The sequence below is a fragment of the Phocoena phocoena genome, chromosome 4 (assembly GCF_963924675.1).
Source record: "Phocoena phocoena chromosome 4, mPhoPho1.1, whole genome shotgun sequence".
Taxonomy (NCBI): domain Eukaryota; kingdom Metazoa; phylum Chordata; class Mammalia; order Artiodactyla; family Phocoenidae; genus Phocoena; species Phocoena phocoena.
Genome location: NC_089222.1, coordinates 79,905,719 through 79,931,247, shown reverse-complemented (window position 1 = coordinate 79,931,247; position 25,529 = coordinate 79,905,719). Strand labels below are relative to the sequence as shown.

General features: G+C 44.9%; 1 protein-coding gene across 1 annotated transcript in view; it reads right to left on the bottom strand.

Annotated features, from left to right (window-relative positions):
• Window positions 1-25,529, bottom strand: part of FSTL1 (follistatin like 1) — a 50,732-nt gene that overhangs the window by 13,416 nt on the left and 11,787 nt on the right. Inside the window, exons 3-5 of the mRNA XM_065876113.1 lie at window positions 4,191-4,295; window positions 1,386-1,515; window positions 525-557 (exon numbers count right to left, since the gene is read on the bottom strand). Of these exons, the coding sequence (XP_065732185.1) occupies window positions 525-557; window positions 1,386-1,515; window positions 4,191-4,295 (268 nt within the window). The remainder of the gene's footprint in view (window positions 1-524; window positions 558-1,385; window positions 1,516-4,190; window positions 4,296-25,529) is intronic.

Sequence of the window (25,529 nt, the reverse complement as noted above, 5' to 3'; positions counted from 1 at the left end):
TCTCTGAGCCTAGATTTCCTCATCTATAAGGTAATTATAGTAAAAGCTACTTACTTCACAAGGTTATTGTGAGGATCTAAGGAAAAGTGTATGCTGAAGGAGTCTGGTAACTATAAATCATGAGGAAATTTTAAATTTGTATTCATAGAAAACCATGGAAAGAGTCTCACTGTCATTTCCAATCACCCCTTTCAAAACGAGTGTCCTATCTGATTCTCCTTGTTCTGTGACACCCGCAGGTCTCACAGAGCACTGAAGGAGGGACTTGGTGGCTTTCCCATCCTTGCAGTTCAATCATTACTCAGCAAAAATGGAAAACACAGCCAACATTCTGACCCAACCAGCTGCTTCCCATGACAAGCACAAAAAAATGCAGTTTTGCAGCTTTTGTGAGCTATGTTGAGGAGTGACCAGTTCTGGGTCACAAGTTCTGACACACTGAAGATCTTGTGAGCTTTGGCAGGGATTGTGGAACATGGGATTTCCTCCCTAAGATGCACACCGTAGAAGAAACAGGCACTCACCTGGGCTGGCAGATGGACTTACAGATTTCTTCTCTGCAAGACAAAAGGAGAAAATGCATAATGCAAAGTGAAGAAATTTCTGTGTATTGCTAGGATTAAAACTGCCCACATTAAAGGGGCCACTTATATCTTTCCATCACTTCGTCTTGAGTCCTTATATCCTCTCCTTCCAGGTCCCACGTTTGGGGATCTTTGCTTCCCTGCTTTGTTTGACATTTTGAGGCCACTGAGTTACCCTCCTGATATCACACCTCCTATTGTTAGCTTGCGGGGGGCGCGGTGCTGCTGGGGGTTTGAGAATTCATACAGAATCATTATGGACAAAGAAATGGAGGCCAACATGTGGGAAACAGCTTCTTTTTTCTCCAAGGAAGTTCAAGGCTGGCCAGGCGGCTGGTGTCTCGGTAGCAACAAGCTTGGGACCCCTTCCCTCTTACCTTAATAGCAATGGTTTGAGTGTGAATTAGAGGAAATATAATATTATCAGGGCCGAGAGGTGCCCAAATTTTAAAAGCATAGGATATGTGAAATTTATCTGCTTTCTAAAAAGGTACAGAATTCAGTTAAATGCTACCATATTATTGACTGTTGATGTGGTTCCCTATCCACTATCCATCTCCAGACAGCACTGAAAGCCACATTGGGAATCTGATTCAGGAAGCACAGGGCAGAGGCCTGGGCCACCCAGGGCAAACCCAGCAGGCTCATGAGCACCAAGGGGGTGCCTCTCCAAGCAACTGGGTCGTCTCCACAGCTTTGGGCACTATGCTCAGGGTGGAAAGGACTCCAGGAAGCCAGACACTGCTCCGTTCCATGGCTCCCCAGCTGGAGCTGTGATGTGGTGATGAGAGCACTCTTTACCTTTGCAGTGTCCATCATAATCGACCTGGATTTTGGATCCAGTGAGGCAGGCATCTCTATGCAGCTCGCAGTGGTTGAGGTAGGTCTTGCTGTTGCTGCCACACACAGGCCTCTTGTGAGGTTTGCATTGCTGAAACAGACCGCGGAGGACGTTGGTGCAGTTAGGGCTGAGTTGTGTGTGCACACGTGCACACACGCACACGCACACAGAGCCATCTTGTGAGGGGAGTCCCCACCAGCAGAGATGCCTTCTAACCTGCCAGGGCAACAGGGAGCCTCAGCTCTGGCATCAGTGACCTTACCTCACTCATTGTTAGCGGGACCACATCACCTTGCAGCCCCTCGTGGTGCTCTGTGCTGATCCTGGCCCAGGGTCATCTCTTCTACTCAATGAAAAGAAATAAATCCCCCCTACTCCAACCCTATCAAATTAGCAGGAAGGGCATTTTATTCGAAGTCAGGAATCTGGATTATTTATCACTCTATCATTTTGTAGAAAGTCAATCAATGTCTCTGGATGATCTAAGATCCCTTAAAATTCCAACATTCTTTTTTCTTTTGGCACGCGGGCCTCTCACTGTTGTGGTCTCTCCCGTTGCGGAGCACAGGCTCCAGACGCGCAGGCTCAGCGGCCACGGCTCACAGGCCTAGCCGCTCCGCGGCATGTGGGATCTTCCCGGACCGGGGCACGAACCCGTGTCCCCTGCATCAGCAGGCGGACTCTCAACCACTGCGCCACTGGGTAAGCCCTAAATTCCAACATTCTACGACACAAAACAGCCAGAGCTGGGAATGTGGAGAGACTGAGCACATACAGCTCCCTACCCCCATCACCCCAATTCTTCACTTATTCCAGGGTCTAGCTACAAGAATCTTTGCTCTCTGGCTTTATTTAGTATTTTGTTTTTCTCCTAATCTCACAACAGTTGCTGTGAGGCAGGGGCAGGGGGTGCCTGGGTCTTTGTGAAGTACTACATAGTAAATGAACTAAGGTTCACTTGGCAACCTGATTCTACTTGGCTATACTATATAAAGTGCCATTGTGACAGGCAAGCTCAGTTTCTTTAGACTTCATGATTTTTTTTTAGTTTCTTTTAAATTCATTTAATTTAATTTATTTATTTATTATTTTTGGCTGTGCACGGGCTTTCTCTAGTTGCAGCAAGCGAGGGCTACTCTTTGTTGTGGTGCGTGGGCGGTGGCTTCTCCTGTTGTGGAGCACGGGCTCTAGGCGGGCGGGCTTCAGTAGTTGTGGCACGTGAGCTCAGTAGTTGTGATTCGTGGGCTCTAGAGTGCAGGCTCAGTAGCTGTCGTACACGAGCTTAGTTGCTCCGCGGCATGTGGGAGCCTCCCGGACCAGGGCTCGAACCCGTGTCCCCTGCATTGGCAGGAGGGAAGCCCGAGACTTCCATGGTTTTTGAAAGGGGTAAGGGGGGAGCAAGTTCTGCTCAGACCTAATAAAGGCACTAAAGTAAAAATGAGCAGCTGTGGTAAAAGAACACAGAACCCCGGAACTGGAAAGTAGCCCAACCTTTCCAACTTATAGACCAGAATACCAAAGCCCAGAAAGACAAACTTCTTTTAACCAATACTTACCACTGGGTTCTTACCATGTGCTGGCCCTGAGCAAAGCCAAACATGGTCTGTCTTTATGGCATCCAGTGGCAACTAATTTGTTTAAAATCACACAATGATATATGGCCGAGCTGAGGCTAGACACCAGGTTTCTGGACCCTAAATGGCCACGTAGTGGCCAGGAACACCACTAGTGAGGACATCCCAGAGTCCCCAGCAGATTTGGTTTGCAGGTTTCTGAGTTGGGGACTTCCTTTCTGGGACAATGGGTCAGGATCTTTCAACAGGGGACTAAGGTGGGTGTATTTACTTGTAGAATTACAGATGAATTTCCAGTCTTGGGTTCATTTGACAGAAAGGGGAAAAAAGGGCATACATCCAGGTTATTTATGTTTGCCAAGAGCAAGAATCCTGCCTACAAAAGAAGTATTTCTTAAAAGGTCACTTTGTTTTTTAAACTTCATTAAAAACAAAACCAAACCTGAGAAATCTGCATTCCATCTAGTATTTTAAAATATGCATATCCTTTGACCTAGCACGCCCCAGTGGGACTCTTTATCCTACAGAGATAAAGCCAGCAGCATGTAAGAACGTTTATAGAAAGATGTCATTGTTTGTAGTGGTAAACAACCCATGAAACAACCTAAATGTCCATCTATAGGAAAATGATTACATAAATCTGGTTCCTGTACATCACTAAATATTGAGCTATTAAAAAATGAGTTAGAACTATATATGCTGACCTAGAGGGTTGTTGTTATATATTAATGAGTATAAGATACAAGTTGCATATATCTAGATCTGTCTATATTACGATCCCATTTTTGTATAAAATAGGGGGAAACCCTATATGTTTATAGCTGCATAGAAAACAAACCCGTGTGGAACAAATATACACCAAACTGTTTACACTGGTTATTTCAGACTAATGGGATTTGAGGGTTATGGGGAAGATTATTAATTTTATGTTTGCATAAACGTCTGTACTACTTGACTTATAAAAAGCAATTGTTAATTTTGTAATTTAAAACTCTTATAAAGCTAAACGTTTTTTAAAAGGAAAAATATCCCTACATTCACATCTGATTTTTAACTTCTGAGATAAAAATTTCACTTCTCTCAGATAGACAAGGTGTGCTTTTATAAAGATGATGAAATCGTTGGCACTGCTCTGCAGACTGGTAGCTCCAGCGAGATAACCACACTCTGGCTCCCACCCTCGGGACTTACCTCAATGCAGAGGCAGGTGGGCTCTCCCTTCTCTGTGACTGCACATTCCCGGCCGGCTCCACAAAACACATTGGCACAGATCTTGGATTTGCTCCTTGGTTCCTCCTAAAACACAAAACCATCAAGGAAACCCTTGTGTCAGTGAGATGAGCCCATCTCCGGATGAGCCAATGGTGGTGATTATCTCTCAGGCTCGGGCCGTGGCCTAGAGTCGAGGCTCCTGGTGCTGAAGGGTCCTAAACAGCCAGAAGTTCTCCCCAACAGCCAGCATCCGTCTTGCTGGCACTGCTCCTTCTCAGGCCCAGCTCCCTATGAATCTCTAAGATTGTTTCTCAAAGAGCAAGAGCTTCTTTCTTGCAGGCTTCCTTTCTTCTAAAACGTTTATTGAGCACCCAATAAATGCCAATACTAGGCTAAGGACTGGAGATAAAAAGGCATAGTCCCTGTCCTCAAGAAGCTCCATGGCTATCCAAGGAAACAGAATAAAGAGACCTCTAGAAAGCAATGAGGAAGTGTTAACAACAGGAAGGTGAGACTCAAACAAGACTTTCTGAAGATAAGATGCCTTAACTGACTCCTACAGGATGAGAAGAGCAAGCTAGGCAGAAGTGGAAATGCTTGAGAGAAATACAGATACCTGAAGGACCAAAATCTCACTGAGCAGTGTTCAAGGCACTGCCATCTCAAAAGGCAAAAGAAGGATGGCTAAACCATTGGAAACATGGAGCTGCTATTATTCGACATGGTCTTACGCAGCCCCTGCCCATATCTGCCTCTGGCTTCAAGACCAAGAGGGCCAAAGAATCACATGACAGACAGAACTGTTCTCAAACCACTTGTGGTCAGACATTCGTGTTCAGACATGTGTAGCAAAACTGACAAGGCAGGGAATGGTCCCAGTCTGTGCCACTGACAATGTGGGTGTTCACAGGCACTAATCTGTCAGTGACACAGTCCTTCCCTCCTATTAATTGGTGGCAGAAAGCTAGCCCCACCTCATCTGCCACTCAGGTCAGCAGTAGTGGAGGCTGAACGACGGAGAATGTGATTTCTTGAGCCCTTTTCTTGACTGCATGGGTAGGCAGTCACCAGTGCCTCCAGGCTTCTGCCCACTGGGGTAGCATTGGCCGTGGAAGAACCAGCAAAGATGGCAGAGGCTGGGATGGGGTCATGGGACTGGCTACAGTAAAGATGGGGGATGGAACCTAAGATTCCATCCTTCAGGCCATGTCTGCCGTGTCATGCAGAAAACTCACACCCGCAAAGCTTGTAACTGTAAAATTCTTATAGTCGGTAAATGTTTTACATCCAAGAAAAGGTCAAAGAAAGCAATAAACAAAGTGGATGTTGAGGGCTGAGAGGGTATGTCCAATACAAGTTGGTCTGCTGCCACCCGGAGGCTGCTTTGCAAACTCTAGGTTATTTTCTCTCTGAGCCAGCTTGCCCGTCATGCAGGGCTCCCATTGGTCTAGAAACCCTTGCCATGCTCACATTTCATTGGTTCACAAGCTGTTGCTAAACCCATTCTCTTTTGGATGTTGCTAAGGCGAATTCAATAAAGCTGGCAGGGAGCAAAGAAAGAGGAAGTAATTCCCAGCAGGCTGGGGGTACTGGAGAGCTGTTGTTTCCTAAACCAGGACTGGAGATAAAATCGAGTATATTCTCCAGGCAGGGCCCTCTTGGAAACTCCCTGGGAATGGCAAGCAGCTCTAAAAATGAAGAGGAAAAGGCTATTGCTGACCAGTGTAAAAAAAAATCTCACGTAAGACTACCTTCTCCTCTCCCCCTTCATGAAACAACATGCTGAGGGCTACAGCCAAATATATACCCCCAGTGAGTGTGTCACGTGAGTTAAAGACACACTACTGCATAAAAAAGCATGCTCAGACATATGCCTACACTCAAAGACACACCAGCAGACAGTCCCACAAGCCTCTACCACTTACTAGCTGTATGTCCATAATTAGTCACTTCAATTCTCTGAGCCTTGCTTTCTTCATCTGTAAAATAGGGGTAAATACCTGCCCTACCTTGTGAAGATGAAATGAGATAATATATTTGGAACTGCATCATAAACTGTAAAGCAAGCTGCTTGCTAAGTATTATTCATTTTAATGATTATAGAGTTTCCTGAAGAATAACCTGTGGCATTTACAGAGCCTATTTTCATCTTATGTTTGTTTCTAGTGAGTATTAAAAATAAAAGCTTTTACTGATAGGTCGAACTCAACCCAAGTCATTTTTCAGAAATAATTCTCAAAAACCCATTTAAAGAAACAGATACCCTTTACATAAAATATAATGACTAATAATTGAATAGTACTATTAAAATTTACAAAGCGTTTTCATACATACAATTTCATCTTACTGTGGACAGCCCTGCAAAAACATGCGTATTATTAACCACATTTTATAGATGAGGAAACAAAATGGGAAGGTCGAGTAACTTGCCCAAGGTCCCACAACTAAAAATGAGGAGCTAGGATTCCAACCCAGATCTTCAGACAATAGATGACTAAGCTCCTATTATAAATGCCTGGCGCCCTGCTAAGTGAATTTCATTTTACAGGATCTTATTTAAGCTCTACGACAACACCATAAATCAGACATCATAACTATCCCCATTTTATAGATGAGTGAGCTAAGCCTTAAGAGCTTAAATAAGTAGAAAGTGGCAGAGTTAGGGTTCTACCCAACCAAAGGGAAAACTATTCTTTTATATTTGATTTATTTTCATATCTATAAGATTGAAAATTAAAGAAATTATGATGGGGATTTGATTTGCATAATTAGCAAATGTCAGGAGAAAGTGCTTAAGGCTATGACAGAGTTAGATTTGATGTCCACCTCCCACCTCTGCTCCTTACTTGCCATGGTTGTGGGCAAGGTACTCTCTTTAAACCTCAGTTTCTAGTGTGTAAAATGGGAACACTAATCCCCATGAGGACTGTGGGAGGGTTATATGAGAGGTACTGCATGCAGCACAGTGCCTGCCACACAACAGGAAGCGGCCGTTATTACAGAGGGCAACTGATTTTCATACAATTTTCCCACCGTGATGCTGTCATCACCTTGGGCTGTCAAGTCCCCAACCATCCTTCCTTACACTGAATGATAATACTGAGAGCAGCACTGACCGAATGGAAAAAACCAAGGGCCTAACAACCCTGTTATCGTGTCTGAAGACCACAGAGAAATGCTAGCTAAACAGCATTCCTCTTTGCAGGTGGCACATCTGTCAATAGGGGGCAATCTCTCTCTTTGTCTTACGGAGCTTGGAGCTGCAATGCAGAAGCGCAGCTTTGGCTTCAGCAGCTCCTCCCAGCTCTGTCCTCCCAATCGAGATGTGACAAAGCGGGGTGGGAGAATGGGCGGGTGCCCTGAGGGCATCAGGACACCAAGAACCAGGGATTTGCTGACTTGGGAAAAAACATCTAACATGAAGCCCTCACAGCACACCAGCCCCCTATTCTGCCCATTCACAGGCATGCCGTCATGTAGAAATCAATAAGGAAGAAAAATTTCTTTGTGTCATTGAAAGCCCTTCTCCAAGCCCTATGTTCTCTGGGAGCAGGGATGTCAGGAGCATCCCTGAGGCTCCTGAGAAGTTCCTCAGAGCGGTAGGTGCTCTTACCCGTCTGCTGAGTGACTGATTCTGAGTGGGGGAGAACATCTTGAGAGGGGATAAACATGGCAGGAACATGCTCAAGGTACAGGACAATGGCTGCCTGGTGTGTGAGTGGTGGAAGAGAGAGATGAGGTGGGGGCTCGCAGGTGGCAGGGGGCGGGTCAGGCCAGGTGATCCAAGGGGCTCTCCATGGATCTGATGCACAGTGAAGACCCTGGGAAGTTTGGGACGGGGCAGGTGACATGATGAAGGTGTTGCTTTCGAATATTGCGTCTGGTCCCTTCCAGCTTGGAAATACCGACTCAAAGTGCAGGGCAGCCTGGAGAGAGGCTGGAGACAAAAACCTGCCAGGTGTAAGGCCGCAATCTTGTGGGGGGTGACCAGGGCCTAGGGCTAGTATTAATCAGGGCACCTAAAACTGAGTGAGGCTCTTCACAGATCTCTTTGTCCTCACAACGTCTGTGTAGGTTTCCATATTTTTAGTTCCATGTAACAGACAGGGAGGAATTATAAGATTCAGAAAAGCTCTGTGATGTGCAGAGTCCACATAACTAGCGAGAGCTGCGTCAGAACCGGAACACAGATCAGCCTGACCCCAGAGTCTTGATAATCCCTTATGGGGAACAGTCAAATGAGCTGCAGGGAGAGGGTACAGCTACGAGGGCTGGTACAGGGAGGAGTCACAGACACAGTGCAGTTCTCACAATGGAAAGAAAATTGTCTGCTTTACTACCATAAAAATTTTAGGAATTAGGTCCCAAAGCTGTATGAGAATTTCATCTACGTAGAGATGACGACGTTGGCATCTGAATATTCTCTGGGAGCGTGAGGTCGCAGGTATGTGAACCGGTTGTCTGAATATACCTGTGTGACTGAGTGGAGAGAGGGAATGTGTTCTGGAAGTGAGGCCACCATGATATATTGAGAAAAATCAACAAAATACTTGCTCCCTATGGAGAAACATCAAGTTTCTAGCTTTATCCTTCTACATCCTCTCCTTGACTTGCTTTTATGTTGTTTTCATTATGTGTTACAAGCCATGCTCTAGGGGTTTGGTCTCATGTTACTCTGCACTCTTCAAATTCCCCTTGGTAAAAGATGACCGGGAACATTGCTGACTTTTACCAGGGAAAAACGTCCTCTCTGAGCCACTGCATGGTGATAATGATACTTTCTGTTTGAATAGCAATTTTGACGAGTCTGTAATTTTTACTGTTACTTTTATTTTCCAAACCTTTTAGGATAGGCAGGCAGGGGTTACTTCTAAGGTCCCTCCAGATGTAACATCCTGTGATAAAGAAGAAATGGAGGCTCACAGCTGAATTGACTGGTCCAAGACTTCATGGGTACAGACCTGGGTCCTGGCCCAAGGTCTCCAGACTTTATTTCCAGTCCTCTTTCCACTGAACCACTTTGCCTCTCTACAAATCAGAGCTAGAAAAGGTATTGTCTTGGATCCAAGGTCTAAAAAAAAAAAAAACAAAACAGAAATTATCTTTGCACTTGAAAAAGGTCCTTTGCAAGCCATGGGAAAACCAGTTATTTGCAAAACCACCAGTAGAGGTGACAGGGTGTCTGAGTCTCTGGGCTGACCAGCACTAAGCCTGAACATAAAATATGCTTTGAATGTTTAAAAGAAGTCTTCTGAAGTAAAACAATTTCTGGAAGAACAGTGTGCTTTGGCAGGGGAGGAAGCTTATAAGCAAAGCCATAAAACTGTCAGCTTAATATACCATCATCATTTCACTAATGTGAACTGGGTTGGCTCTGTCCCCTCCATCCCTTTTCTCCTTCCCAACTTTCTTTTTGAAAAAAAAACAGCCCTTACGTATGCCAAGGTGGAATTTTGGCTCCCCTTGCCACTATTCTGTGACAGAGCGGCTTTGCTGACATGAGAAAGGCTCTCCTTGCTTTGCCAGAATTAGTCATGGAAACTTCACAGGAACACCAGGGCCCCTCAGATATGCTGAGCACCAGAGCTGGGGACAAAGGAATTCACAGAACTGGGGAGAGCAGGAGACCTGGGTGGGGCACAGGCTGGGACGGCCGTTCTGGAATGGAACCCAGTAGCACAGGCTTGAGAAAGCCAGGAAGAAAGCAAGGCCACTTCAGGACCCTGAAATATGGCTGGAGCATCAGGTGACCTTGCTCAATTCTCTGATTCTTTTTCTCTGGAGTGTGTTGCTGCGTCCTACATATTCCAGGAAAGAGGAGGAAGGAGTGACTTCTAGCAGCTGCTCTGATGCGCTTGGCAATAGGCACTGTGTTTGTCCCTCCCTCGTGGGTGCTCACAGCCAATCCCTCATCTTAAGGTTTAGGCACCAGGGCCAGACCCAGGTTTTGTGGGGCCTGAAGCTTAAACAAGTTGAGGGGCCCCCCTTAAGCAAAAGAATACACCACTGTGACTGCAAAATTGGGCACAGGGCTTTGGAAGTGGGCCTTACAAGTAAAAGGACCGAAAATGAAGCTTAATTAGCTTCTCAGTCAATCTGACTCACCATAAACAAGAAGGCTTTGAGGCCTTTAGTCTGTTAGAGCCCTATTTAATATTTTATGCACACAAAGTATATCTCAAGTAGACTAAACGCCTGCACATTTTGGCTTCCCACAGACTCACCACATTGTCTTGCCAGAGAAAAATGCTCAGTAAACGTTTTTTACATTAAATGTCATTTGGGGTTCTTCAGGTTGGTGTCAGTGTCAGTGGCCAGCGACAATGCACTCAGGATGTTTGGGGTAAGGCATGGCTAAGCTTCATGATATCAAAATAAGGGCTGCATCACCCCCCAAATGTATTGTGTGCATGGAAATGCCTACTTTCAAATTTCAAATGGGACAAAGCTGTTTACCTTAACCACTGTCTTTGTTATTTTACAGATTCTGTCACATTCTCTTAAGTGCTGGCCCTGTCACACAAGGATCTACACTGCCATCTTCATATGGAAGCCCTTTCACCTTCCCAGCTGCTCATCTGCCATCTCTGGAATGCCTCCCCCTCCATATGTTAGGACTTTTTTGAGGTGGCCCAGATAGAGCATGGCAGACTGGATGCTTGGTTTCTATATAATGGTAAGTTCAGTTTTCTGCAGTGGTCTTGTCCAGTCATAGCATAAACAAATAGTGGCATTTAGTAAGCACAGAGTTAGCAATATGTTAGGCCCTTTCACATGGACTGAAAATAATCTCACAAGGGTCTATGAGGGTGGAGTATTCATCCCTGTTGGCAGTGAGGAGGCTGTAACTCTGAGCTGTGTGTGAGGCAGGTAGGCATTTCTGCTCCCATGCCTTCAGGTCATGGTCCACAGCAATGAGCTGGGTGTCTTCCTGTGGAGTGCCATGCTATCTCCCCAACTCAGGCACATGCAATGATGTCACTCTGACAGGGGCTCCTGGGCTCCCCACTATCTGTCAACAGTCTTCAGAGTGACCCCTGGGAATTCCCAAGATAGCGTGGCAGTCTTCCTAAAGGGTGCTTTTTGTAAGTTCCCTGGTTTCACAATTTCACCCTTCAGTTTTATCAGAACCCTGAATGGAAACTTTTAAGCCAGACCACTCTCCACCCTGAATTAGTCTGTTAGGTGTGAGCATGGTATCATTTTCTGTTTTCCAACCATCTGCCTGAGACTTGCCCATTTTAAAGGACAAAGTAGAGGGTATGGATAGTCCTCTAGTCTTCTTCAGTGAAAGCCAAAGCAAGGAGTTTAAACCTCTCAGAAAGCGTATTTGATAATGCCTATAATAACAAACAAGAAGGATAACAGGGGCTTCCCTGGTGGCGCAGTGGTTAAAATTCTTCCTGCCAATGCAGGGGACACGGGTTCGAGCCCTGGTCTGGGAAGATCCCATATGCCGTGGAGCAACTAAGCCCATGTACCATAACTACTGAGCCTGCACTCTAGAGCCCGTGAGCCACGACTACTGAGCCCGCGTGCTACAACTACTGAAGCCTGCGTGCCTAGAGCCCGTGCTGTGCAATAAGAGAAGCCACCACAATAAGAAGCCCGTGCACCGCAACGAAGAGTAGCCCCTGCTTGCTGCACCTAGAGAAAGCCTGCGCACAGCAACGAAGACCCAACGCAGCCAAAAATAAATAAATAAAATAAATAAATTTATTTTAAAAAAAAGAAAAGAGGATAACAGCCTGTGACCAGCATGGTACAAGTCCTGTGGCATATACTCTAAAAGAGTACAGGATATGGCCTCTGCCTTCACCGAAGTTTCTAACGTAGTCCGGGAGACGAAACTAACACACACAGACCAATGCAGTCCTGAAGTCAATGGGGCTGACCTTAGGAGATGGGTGTCATGGACGAGGTGGGACTCGTCCTGAAGAATGGTAGGATCTGGGCAGAAAATCTGTAAGTTTCTGAGCAGGAGGGTTTTTTTTTTTTTTTTTGTGGTACGCAGGCCTCTCACTGTTGTGGCCTCTCCCGTTGCGGAGCACAGGCTCCGGACGCGCAGGCTCAGCGGCCATGGCTCACGGGCCCAGCCGCTCCACGGCATGTGGATCTTCCCGGACCAGGGCTTGAACCCATGTCCCCTACATCGGCAGGCGGACTCTCAACCACTGCGCCACCAGGGAAACCCTAGCAGGAGGGTTTTAAGAACAGTTGGGTGGTGGTATGTGGGAAGAAATAGGTCAGGAGGAATTGGGGGCACAAGGAAACCAGCTAGAAAGAGTCTGGGGTGATAAGTCTCATGGAAGGCAGTGACATGGATTCAGAGAAAGGAAGAAATCCAAGAGCAATCTCTAAAGAACAAGGGGATCTGGCAACATACCAGACAGAAAAGAGGAAGGAGAAAATCCAGGGAGCTGCCAAGATCTTTGGCTTTGAAGGCCTGGAAGGCTGCTGGTGTGTCTGTCAGAGTGGAGCCCTGGGAAGGGGCTGAATGAAAGAGGGGCAGGCGATGATGAGTTAGTTATGGACATTAGTCTAAAGGGACAGTAAAACATCCCACGAAGTTGAAAATAAAGGATTGGAGGTGCACATCTGGACATCATCTGTGTAGATGATGAGAACAAATGAGCTCAGGAGGAAAGGGTGGGAATGGAGGGCTGAGGGCAACTGAGACAAAGGGACAAGATGAGCACAGAGAGCAGCAGAAAGGAAGGCAGGTTGCCCATGGGGTCCTTGTGCAAATCAGAAAACGTGTCTTCCCCTTTGGGCAGATGCAACACCGGGCCAGGTTACAGGGCTTGGCAAGCAGAGTGCAGGCTGGATTTCAGCCGCCCTCACCTCCTTGTGCAGTGAAGAGCCTGCACAACTGTATGGGGGCTGTGAAGGCAGGACCAGCCAAGAAAGCAGAGTAGGCACACGCAGAAAACTGGGAGCAAAACCAGGAAGTCCAGAGAGCTCCTAGAAATGGAAGATGAATGGCACTGCATGAGAAATGCTCTGGCAAACATTGGGAAGTAGGCAAAAAAAAAAAAAAAACCCACAAAAAAACTTTTAAACCTCTGCTAAAACCTGAATCAGTAACCCAGGCGTCAGACCAGGCAGAGGCAGTGAGGTCCTATGTAAAGAGAATTGGTGCAAGAGCCTGGAGAGAGGCCTTGGACATGTCTCTGCTTCTAACACACTGTGTGACTTAGGGCAAGGTGCTTGACCTCTCTGGGCCTCAGATTCCCCATCTATAAAATGTAAGTGTTGTTGATGATGCCAAAGTCCCTTAAACTGTTAGAATTCTCTTACCTAGGAAGCACAGGAATTTACCATTTCAGATGTTCCTGAGTATCAAACTTTAATCTCCCAAGGAAACTAACCTAAACTAAACTAAAGATGTTGGTTATGTATAGACCCTCTTGAGGGTGTTTCACGGTTTTTGCCGGGCTTTGGTGGGGGAATTAAAGTTGGATTTCATAGTCAAAGGATTTTCATAAGCAATGCTTTTTCATTCCCTCCTGGATCATGGCAGAGGAAATCAGGGGAGCAGTAATGGGACCCCAACTGAGTGGCCTGATTTCACTCTTAACTGGTTGGAACCCTCTACTCCCCTAGAATGCCATTAATAACATTTTTATTCTATTTGTGTTTGCCTTGCAAGAAAAAAAAAGGAAGAAAAGAAGGGAGAGAATGGCTAAAGGAAATTCACATGAGATTCACAATTCTTCATTCCTGCCAAGAACCTGTCACTGAAGTATGTCTGGGACTGCCAGGACTTACATTTACTCAGCATTCATGCTCTAATTATTTCCACATGTAGTTCAAGGAAAATGGTTGATTAAAGGTTAAAAAAAAAAACGCACACACCTAAGTCCCAATTCCCTCAACTAAAGAAGGGAGACAGCTCTAGGGCAGCTGTGGAAGAGTTCTGAGAGCCAGTTTTAGAAGTGTCCCCTGCAGTGCTGGCCACATCTGGACCAACATCCCCACACATTCCCGGCACTCCTTCCCAAGCAAGCCAACCCTCCACCTCCCCAGGCTTCCCAAGCCCTGAACAAAAGAGAATTCACATTCTTTGGACTTCTGAGTGGAATACAGGATTTATTCCCCTGCTTTGGTGGAAGGCAGAAGAGACATGAATACAGGCTAAGAGCTACAAGTTCTCCTCACCAGCCCTTTTGGCCTGGGCTCTTCTCAATTTAGGTAGCTCCTGATATCACATAACTCCTAAGGAAGGAATCCAATGTGGCAGAGAACTTGGGTACCTTCCCTGAACTGGGGGATAACCATTTGTGGCTCCTTTCCATCATCCCAGTTTGCACATGGCTCTCCCTAAAACTGAAAGGCAATCCACTGCTCTCCAAGGTGGTTCACATGATCTGGCACCAATGCCAACACTGTCACCTACTTGGCCACATTTAAGCAGGTCTTTGGCACGTGGCTCAGCCTTCTTCCTCTCTTCTGGGTGACTTCATTGTTTACTTGGCCTTCTCACCTCCAGGAATCCTCATTTCTCAGGTCCTCTGGCTATAGGCACTTCAGGAGGTGTCTGTGAGTAGAGCAGGTGGCCAAAGCAGACTAAAATAAAGGGTATGGGGCAACTGAGGTACTACGTTTGAAAAGAAAACTCATTACCCTTTGAAAATGTCAGCACCATGAGGTATTGTTATCTGCTTCTTTAACCTTCAGATGGGCAAAGAACGTCCCACAGGACCAGCTAAAAAAATAATGTCACCGGGCTTCCCTGGTGGCGCAGTGGTTGAGAGTCCGCCTGCCGATGTAGGGGACACGGGTTCGTGCCCCGGTCCGGGAGATCCCACATGCTGCAGAGCGGCTGGGCCTGTGAGCCATGGCCGCTGAGCCTGTGCGTCTGGAGCCTGTGCTCCGCAAAGGGAGAGGCCACAACAGTGAGAGGGGAAGTCTGATTTATCGTCTGGATTGCCCCAATTCTTCCTGTCCTTCAAAGCTTAGCTCAAGTTACACCACTCCATCCTCAGTGACTTTTTCCTTTTGATTGGTATGAATTCCTCCTTCCTTCTCTGAACATTCATCCCTCTCTGTATGAACTCCTTTTGATCACTTTTAAAAAACTTTTAATTGTGCAGATTTTGTCTTCCCAGCTGAACTATAAGTTTCTAAAGGACAAGGATTATGTTTTAGAGTTCTGTCACAGGTCCTGGCATAGCACCCTGTGACACTCAGTCAACCTTCGTTGAAAGTATGAAAGGGGGACTGAACCCCACTGCCCTAAGGACTTGGAGCAGGGGCAGAAAGCCAGCCCTTGTGCCAGCTTCCCTCCTGGGGCTGCCCCCTTCCAGGACCAGTCTTTTTGGGGAAATAGGATCAAGACCCAACTCTTCCACTAGGCCATAAATATTTAGCTTGGAATTTCACTAATTAGAGATTGCCTTAGACCCACAGAAAGACATTGGGGTGCACGTGTATGTGTGTTTTGATAAAGTGGACAGGAGAACAATGGGGGACTGAAATGACTTTCAGACATGTCCTTGTTCACAATTAATGTATAACCTAGCTGATACGCTGAGGGAATGAGAATTTGGTGGAGGGAGGGAGGGTGGAAGATGAGGTGATGCGGGAATATGAGGTCCCTCAGGGAGGGCAAAATTGGGTGGGACTTCAGAGTGTAGCGTACAGGCCACCCAAGAGCAGCCCAACAAGGTGGCCTATAAAAGGGAGAAGTGGACATGAAGAGAAGCACGTGAGAAGAGGCCAAGAGAAATTGTGCAAATGGGCTTATTATCAAGGCAGCTGTTTTGTGTTACCTCTTCTCAGGAACCCCACCCGACACTGCCCTATGGGTAGAAGGAAGGCAAGATGGTCAGTCTTCCTACATGAGAAAAAGAGGCTTCTTGCCTTGTTCTTCCCCTCCTCCAGTCTGAGAATATCTCTAGCCACTCCCCTCTGGCTCATCCACTAGGCTGACCTTGCAGTGGGCTGGAATACACTGAAATGAGTTGCCAGGGCAGGGCAAAGACTTAGCTGGGCCCGTGTGATTTATTTCCCCTGGTGCTTGGGGAAAAGGAATTGTGATGTCCAACCAAGAGCTGAGACCATTTGACAGAATGGAGCGGGCAAGAGGGTGGGGGGAAAGCCAAGAAGGCAGGGTTGACTGGAACAAAATAGAACAGAGAGACCCAGAGACCCAGCATAGCAGAGCAGCCTAAGTCTGCTCTTTAAAGACATAGACAAAGCCCTGGGAATCTTTTGGGGTAGTGGAGCTGAAAAGCATCTGTCAAGTTTGCAGCATCCTGGCAATTATTCTCCAGCCCAGGGAATGCAGAAGGGGTTAAAACCCAGCAAGAAACTCTGGACTAAATGAAGTCTCCATATGTGTGGCTCGGTATGGTTCTAGGAGAAATAGACAGATGTAATTAGAAGTGCTCAGACATTGTGTTGTCATGGCAACTGCCAGACAGGGGCAGGGGGAGGGGGGCACTGGGGGGGGAAGTAGGGGGAAAACCTGGAGTCTGAGGAATACAATCTTCCAACGAAATGCCAGAGGCAGGTGGCGGTCATCACCCTCAGGCTCCACAAGCAGGGTCTGTTTCTCTAGCCTACCCACTCCCAGACTCTTGAGGACTCTCCCTACCCAGTTCCTCCTCACTTCCCACCGGCTGGGTACATACCCAGAGCAATTCCACATGCAAATGAAGGGCTACTTTCAGATGGCATCCAAAAGAAGTTGATTCTTGGGGAAGAGTTTGTGCAGGTGATATTGTTCTCTGGGCGGTCTCTGGCCCCAGGAGCTTTCTGGATCTGAGTCTGAGGACCAGTGAAGGAGGCTGCAGGTTTAATTTATATATCACTATGGAGCCTAGCTCCTCTATGAGGGGGATGCTGGATGAGTGCTGAGGGCAAGTAGGGGTATGTGAGCTTGAGTGGGGGAACACGTGCTCATAGTAGGACTATGATACATTTTATCAGCCAAACTGGGACATTTTTGAGAGTAAAAGGGGGAACTTTCAAATAGATTACTTGGACAACAGGCATTAACTGTGACACATGGTCACCTTAATTATTAGGCTGCCCAAGTGGAAAATGCTTATTTTCATTTTATAATGTGGGAATTCTTACCTGGTGTCTATGAGACCCTAGAAACCCAGCTATAGATTTTGGTACTCGGTTTTCCTAGGGCATAACCTAGGAAAGATGAAAAACCCAAAGAAAGTACTATTTTGGGCCTGAGCTGCCTCTTGTAGCTTTAATCTCCCTTGATTCAACTGCCACATGAGGATATCCATGGGGTTCTGCTGCTGCAAAGCTGGGGAACCTGGGCAGATGAGACCATTGTTACTTCAGAATCTTTGTCATTACAAATCCTTCTAACTACTTCTCTAAAGAGACAATCATTAATTTCACGCATCGTTGCCAAAGGGAGCCGGTCCTAATAAATTTACGGCAATAATGCGGTCAATGGAGTGGGATCATTCCACAGCAGTGAGACCTAATAAATCTCCCCCTGAAGAGGGGAGGTTTCCAAAGGTGCATTATTAAATATTCCTTAACAACAGAACCAAAAGCAGTGGCTCAGGGATCCTCTGGTCACAAAACCCAGCGAAAGGTCAGACTCTCCCAGGCAACCAGCAGAAATGACTGTATTTTAGGTATAATACAGCCAGCCTAGAAATTATAAGCATGTGGTCCAGCCACAACCTCAGTTACAAAATTGTAGGATGTTTAAAGGGTAAGGCCACCCAGGGTGCATCCCCTAGTATTTTCTCAGGGACTCTGGAAATCACAGCCATCTGGTCAGAGTTCCTGGCAGTTACTTAGCAATCACGGCTGGTCGCAGCCCTCTCTTCTCAACCCTGGTTCAAGGTTGGCAGCCACTGGGGCCAATGTGCCTTATTTACCTGGACCTATACCCCGACAGGTTCTGGAAAATGGGGCTCAAAATCTCTGAGCTTAATGTAGAGCTTCCCCAAGATTTTTAGGTGGCAATTATGACCCTTAATCATCAATTAACACTGCTGCTCTCTGCTGGGCAGGAGTGTCAGGAAATTCCAGCACCCACTGCATGTTTCCTGGGTTTTAATAGTCCAGTTTAGAGGAATGTTAATCTTTCTGGAATGAATTAAGAATTACATAAAATCAATCCTTTTGAAAAAAGCTACACTCCAAACACAATTTAATCTGCACTTCCTTATCATTGTCCAGAGTGGAATTGGACAAAACCTATTTTGGAAAAAGTCAGCAAAATATGGAATAATCAAGCAACAAAATACCAAATATCATGCTAGATGCTTGGGACTCAAGGAACAATAAAGCATAGTCCATGTCCCTAAGCTGGTGACAGTTCAGGTGAGAAGATGGAATTTTAAATAACAGAACAACACAATCTAATAAGAGCTAAGTCAAGACAATGTGTGGCTAAATGCAACATATGGTTAGGTGACAACTGTCTAGAGCAGTGCTGTCCAACAGAAATATAACACCAGGCTCATAAATGAGTTAAAATTTTCTAGTAGCCATATTTTAAATAGCCAAATGAAACAGATAAAATTATTTTAATAATTTGTTTTATTAAGCCAATATAGCCAAAAGATTACCATTTCAGCATGTAATAATTATTAATGAGACATTTTACACTCCTTTTTTTCATACTAAATCTTTGAAATCCGGCATGTATTCTATACTTACAGCACATCTTAATGGGACTGGCCACATTTCAAGTGCTCAAGAGCCACCTGTGGCTAGTGCTTTTCCTACTGAACAGCACAGTTCTAAACAGTAAGTTCTGAATTCTGACATTACTGAGAGCTGAATCGAGGAGGAGAGTTTAGATAGAGAGATTAAGACTTTAACTGGGAATGTTTTAGAAGTGGTGTGTATTACAGAAGTCAACAGATATTATCTGATCCCGCGGGGAAGGCAGCGTGCTGGGCTGCGTCTGAGACCAGGAAACTGAAAGAGTACCTAGTCCTTTGAAAATGGACAGGCATCCTGGGCGCTTAAGCCTAATTCTGACTCAGCTTTCAATGCCTGTGGACAAGGCACTTCACCCTTCTGGTCTCCTCTATAAGGAAGATAAAATGTTTGCTACCTCCTATTTTAGGACTGTATGGCTTATCTCATGAAACAGTGTTAAAGGGCTAATTAAACTACATATTTTGAGCCTTCTCTTTACTTAAATACGCTTTTTTTTCTGCATAGAAGTCCATGGACAACTTTCACAATGAGGTGGATATTTCTCAAAACTCTTTTTTTCATTTTTCCGCTCTACTGATATATTTACTGTTGCCATCAGCTTTCAATAATATCACACACACACACACACACACACACACATTTTTAGTGCCTTGAGATTAAAGTCAATGAAAACATGCACATTCTATTCTTCTTGAGATACTCCTGCCTTGCATTCTTTCCTTGGAGCAGTTGGGAAGCCACAGCTTGCGGAAAAGGAGCTGCAAAACCTACTTGTGCTGGCCAATCAGGCCTTAGCCGACAGGAGGCCCACTAGTGGGAATGTGCCAGGTATCCTGCTCCATTGTAGCAAACTCCCTATTTTTGCAGAGATTAAAATCCTGTGAGACCCTTAAGCTATACCAACAATGCACAAAGACCTCCTTTTCTGTTCATTTTGTTTTCCCTAAGGACTGCATTAGAAACTCTACCCCAAACCCACTAGCTCAGTAACTACACACAGATTATCATTTGTGGTAAAAACATTCCCAAGTATTATGTGGCGGTATAGTTCTTAAAGCTCTGTTCTCCTTCATTTTTAACTGACTGAACACGAGAGAAATGCCACACACTGAAATGACTTCACTGAAAAGTGGAGCAAGATGCAGCCGAAGTCGGGAACGTGGTCTGTGGGTCAATGGCAGAAGAGTTTAGAGAGTAAAACTGCAGATAAGGGGCTGGTCTGTTCCCTGGGACTCCACTCACTACTGGCCACTGTGCCTCTGGTGGAACTTTCCCCAGGAGAGAAGACTTCTAATGTGGAAATCCAGATACATTGTTTTACCCATACTGGGGACATCACAGGTGCCATTCAAATGAAACAGAAGAAAGAACAAAAGCAGAAAGCCTCCCAAAAAGTAAAGGTCTCAGCAAATGGTGAGGTCAGAAGACAAAATGACCAGAGGCCTTGGGGCAAAGAATCACTGAAAACAGAATTTAATGCTTTATTTTACATTCCTTGGGACATATGCTTACTCTGGGAATAAGGCCCAGTTAAATCAGAATTGCTGATCATGGAAAGAAAGAATAAAAATATTTACTATTCAGCTAGTGTCTGTGTAAATTCCAACTTTACCTGGACCTGAGAAATCAGAATCCAGGTTTCAGACTAAGCAAGCCCAGCATTACTACCATGTCCAAGGTTAAGCAAGGTGTTGATGGACACGTACTATCAACCACCTTCCCAGGTGCACAATATACTTGCAGAATCTGGCACAGAAATGATTGAGGTGGGCAGGATACTATGCATCTTCTCATATTGCAGATGAGATATTTGAGTGCATTGATCAATACATTTGGCCAGTGGATTAATTCCACAAATTATTTACTGAGCACCTACTATATGCTAAGCTCAGTTCCAGGTGCTGGGGATTCATTGGTAAAGGAGAAAGAAGGGCTCTGTCCTGAAGGAGTACATATTCTAGAGGGAGGACAGTGAGTAAACACAAATAACAAGATCATTTCAGATTGTGATGAATGTTTAGAAGAGTACAGAGTATGTTTGACAGAGAAATCTGGGAGAGAGGTCACCACTTAGATCGAGTGGTTAGGAAACACTCTTTCGAGCCGAGACCTGAGGGATGAATGGAGCAATTCAGACAGAAGGAAAGTGTGAAGGTTCTGAAGCAGGGTGGAATTTGTCATGTTCCTGGACCAGAAGAAAGGTCACTGTGGCTGTGACACAGGGCCCAACAGGGAGAGCAATGAGAGGTGAGCTAGAAAAAGCAAGCAAGGGCTTGAGCATGTGGGGCCCTGTAGGCATGGGTAAGAAGTTTATATTTTATTCTTAATGAGATGAGGGCTAGTGGAGGGTTTTACATAGAAGAGTGACGTGATTATATAAGTGCTTTATGAAGATCGCTCAGGTTGCTGTGCAGAGAAGTAGATGGAGAAAGCTAGAGGGCAAAGGGGTAGAGCAGCTAGGATGCTACTGCAATAGCCCAAGTACAAAATGATGGCGGCATGGACTAAGGTGGTGGTCATGGAGACGGAACAGTCAATAGAGAGGTGATATACTCTGACAGCAGAGCCGACAGAATTTGCTGATGGACTGACTGGGTACGGATGGGGCAAGTGAAAAATCAAAAGGAAGATTCCTGGATACTTCAAGCTGATAATAAAAAACCCCAGCCAGTTCTAGGTAGGTATAGACATGGACATGCCAATGGTCCAGTCTAGAGTCAGGCTCAGAAGAATCTTCTGTCAGACTGGCCCTGGGATCCCGATGAGTCCCAAGCCTTCTTCACGAAATTGAATTATAGTTTAGGAAGTGAGTTCACCAAGCTCACTAAGACCTGGGGTAAACAGACTCTGCTTATGGAAATCTGTCTAGAATTGACCCATACTTCCAAACTGTTCCACTAGCCTTTAAATATTTATGGTATTTTTCAAAATGGTTTTCTGTGGTGAAATGTCTGGAAAACATTGCTTATAGTACTTTCTTTTAGAGAGGAAGATAAATAATGCACAGGAACGTTATAAGGGTCTGAAGTCTTGCAACTAAAAGACCATTTAACCAAGCACATATATTAACATCACTCAGTACTCAGTTTGAGAAACATGGGTTTAGGCTCTGTATGTCTCCCCCTGTAGTTCTACTCTCCCCTGGAATTCAAGCAACAAGAGAATAGCAGCTACTATTTATTGAGCACTTACCTTACATAATGTACTTTGTACCATTATCTCCCTTGCTATACACACTATATACACGCACTGTTTTAATTTACATCTTGTGCATTATCATTTGCTGTTGTGAGTTTTGCTTATGGTCCACACATTCATTTAGTAAAAAGTCACCTTTCTTTTCTGATCGTATGTATCAGCAGAGCTCACTCACAGTATTTCCTCACAAAGCATTTAAGATAAAAGCCAGATATTCTTCACTTTATCACCCCTTCTTCCTTTACGTACCCAACTATAGCTAATGGTGAGCGTCTCCCACGCCCATCACCGCCTCCTTCCTCTCCCTGCAGTCTTCCCCAACACTACTTTCCTTCTTCCTATTTACTCCACGCATTTCTAAACAAGAAACTGTTTTAGGACAGTTCCATGCCTTGAACACCCTTGGCCTTAGAATCCTTTGTCTCTCCCTCAAAGAGAATGTCATGACTTTCTGAATATGGCTGTTGTCACATGTAAATCCACAGACTGGTAATGTAGACACACACACACACACACACACACACACACACACACACACGCTCACTTCACCAACCTGGTTAGAGAGAAGACTTTCCTGGAGTTAAACAGATCATTGGGGAATGAGGAGGTCTTTGCACTCCAGGCCACTGTAATGTGAGTAATTATGGTCACTAAATGACAATGCTATTTACCCTAGGCCAAATAATGATAGCATTACTTAGAAAAATAACCCAATCACCAACGCAAATATAGCCCCCAGGGAGGAACCCAGCTTGCTCTCTAATTCACACAGCAATTCAATGAAACAACTTAGGCAAGAAATGAAGAGCCTTCTGTTTGATCAGATGTGTAAAGGGAATTTAGAGGGAAAATGCAATTACCTAAGCTGTCAAATGACCAACATAGCAGGGTTAATAATCCTCAAGCGCTGGTTGTTCTTACAGGATTTCATATCACCTTCATGGTTTCTTTATTTTTATGTAAAAAAAGAGAAAGCCTAGATAGGGCATATAACAAACAAAAAAATACAGTTTCTTATTATCATCCAGGTTATATTATACCCGTTCTTTTACAGAAAACAAAGAAAAACACAGACTCTTTTCCAGTTGTATTTCTCAGAGAGAAAACTGTTAACTTTTTAACTGCCCTTTAAACGATACGGCCCACAGACAGCTTAGAAAATTTTATTAAGAAATAAGTCTGCAGTGAGTACTGAATTTATTTTACCCAACATTTAGCAAAGACTTGAATGTCTGGCCTCTGCTCAAAACACTTCCCAATCCCATTCTCCCTTCTAGTCCCATCCCCCAGGAAAGGAAATTGAGAAATCCCAAACAAACTCCTACCTGAAGTGGATATCCTTGTGCTGGGGTTTTCTTTGATCATTAGCCAGCCCTTGATGCCACGCAGAAAATTACTCTTTTGTTCAACATGATACAGACGCCAATTAATGCATAAAGTGAAAGGCTTTACCCTTAAAATAAAGAGCTAAACTAGGGAAGTCTGCTTCTCTGCATGTGGCTGCTGGCAAGGCCAAGGCCACACAGGCTAAGAAATGAAAGAAAATGCCAAGGACAGAAGACTAGAGGAGGGGTAGGGGGGACAAAGCACAAACGAACAGATTCCTGAAAGATCCTAAGGACTCTAAGGAGAAGCCAGGTGAATTTCCTGCTTCTGATGTAGACCTCAGCCTGCTCCAATTAATTGTAGCATTGTAATCACAGCATATGGTGAAGACCCAAGGATGGGAATGCCCTTGGAAAAGTGAAGCTGACTGTTCTGAGCATTTGTGAATTCTGCCACCGTTCCCAAGAAGGTGTTGCGAGCTGGGTTGGGCCCCCCAGAAGCCACACCTGGGTCCTCCTGATAGGGACCCTGACAATGACGGGAACTCTGGTATGTCTGAGTCTGGGCTCAGTGCAGGCATCTGGAATTCTGCTTCAAAGGTTGTAGCTGCTCTAATAGGAATTCCACACTCGTGTGTCAATTTCACATTAAAATCTAGATGAGCCAGGTATGGTGGTGAGTCATCAGGAATTTTAAGTTCTCCATCCATTTTATTTTTCTCTGTTGCAACTGTTATGCCATAAACTTGAGTCCTTTACCAAAATGGAAAATGTCTATTTAGCGTGACCCTAACAAAAACTAGTAGGACATGCTAGCCATAGAATTTGAGAAGAAAAACATACTTCTTATTCTTGGAATGAGGTAGGGAATGAATGAATGAATGAATGACATACATTGATTAAGTTAACAAGCAAACTTCACAACCACAAAAATAAACACTGATCTATATCATTAGGCTCAGAAAGAAATCAGGACATTATAACAGAAGTTAAGTACCAAACTAGATTAAACACAACAATCAAATTAAGGGAAATTTAATAACATATATGCTTCTCTTCTTTAGTTTCCACAGGAATTTGTTTTTGTGAGGGGAGTGTATTTGTGAGGGGAGTGTATTGTAGTCTATTAGTAAGTAGATGGTCACATTCTCCAAGTAGTGAAACTTAAGTCAGTTAAGTAGTAAAATTTATGGGTGTCTCTGTGTATATAGTCTACCCTGGAGAACAGCCAATTTGGATTCAATTCTGACACTGTACAAGTGGCCTTATTAGGAAAGCCACAGACAGCACTGGGCTGGCCCCCCAATTCAGAACCAAAGGTCAGCAGAGTTTAGCATACTGGGATTGTCTAGTGGGATTCAGGAACTAGAGTGCAGTTGAGGTACCAAGCATTAAACAGGACTAAAACATCTGTGCTGGCCTCTGCTTCCTTACTGCATTCACCCTCTCAAGTCACTTGATTTAACCACTGAGGTCAAGGCCAAAGAGCCGTGCCTTCAGCTGTAACAAGAGCCCTGAACCGATTTAGAGAGAAGGCATGGGGACCAGGGCAGGAACTTCATCAATTCCTGTTGAGGAAACCCAGGATCCTGGTCATGGGCCAGGCAACATGGTGAGAAGGCAAGAAGAGTTCTGGAAAACAAAATAGGGTCCATGCAACGCTTTCAGACAACGATTTTTGTAAGCTGTTTCAATATTGCATCATTATTTTGAAAAGAAAATGTGAACATTTACAAAGGTCAGAAGAAAGTTTTGTTTTTGTTTTTTTGTAAGTTCAGTAAAAGCTCAAGTTGCACGTTTTGGAATCTTGGGTTGTCTTCTTTTTTAAAAAAAGATTCCTTGCTCAACCCCAAGAAGACCCAGCATCCTTAATTTCTTGCCCAGTGTTGTGGATTAGCTGCTTTCTAAAGTGGAAAAATCAAGTGATTCCTTTCTGTAGAATAGACAGCAACTGGGATTTCTGGGCATGAAGACTGTTCGGGTGCCACGTGACGTACCGTTTATATTTCATTCAATGCACACAGGAGAAAGCAAGGGACACAAAACGCCTCCTGCTTTTTACTCGTTCTCTGTTCCCATTCCTGGGCCAGCTTCTCTTTCAAACTGCTCCTCCTTGGGCCGTCAATTAAGACAA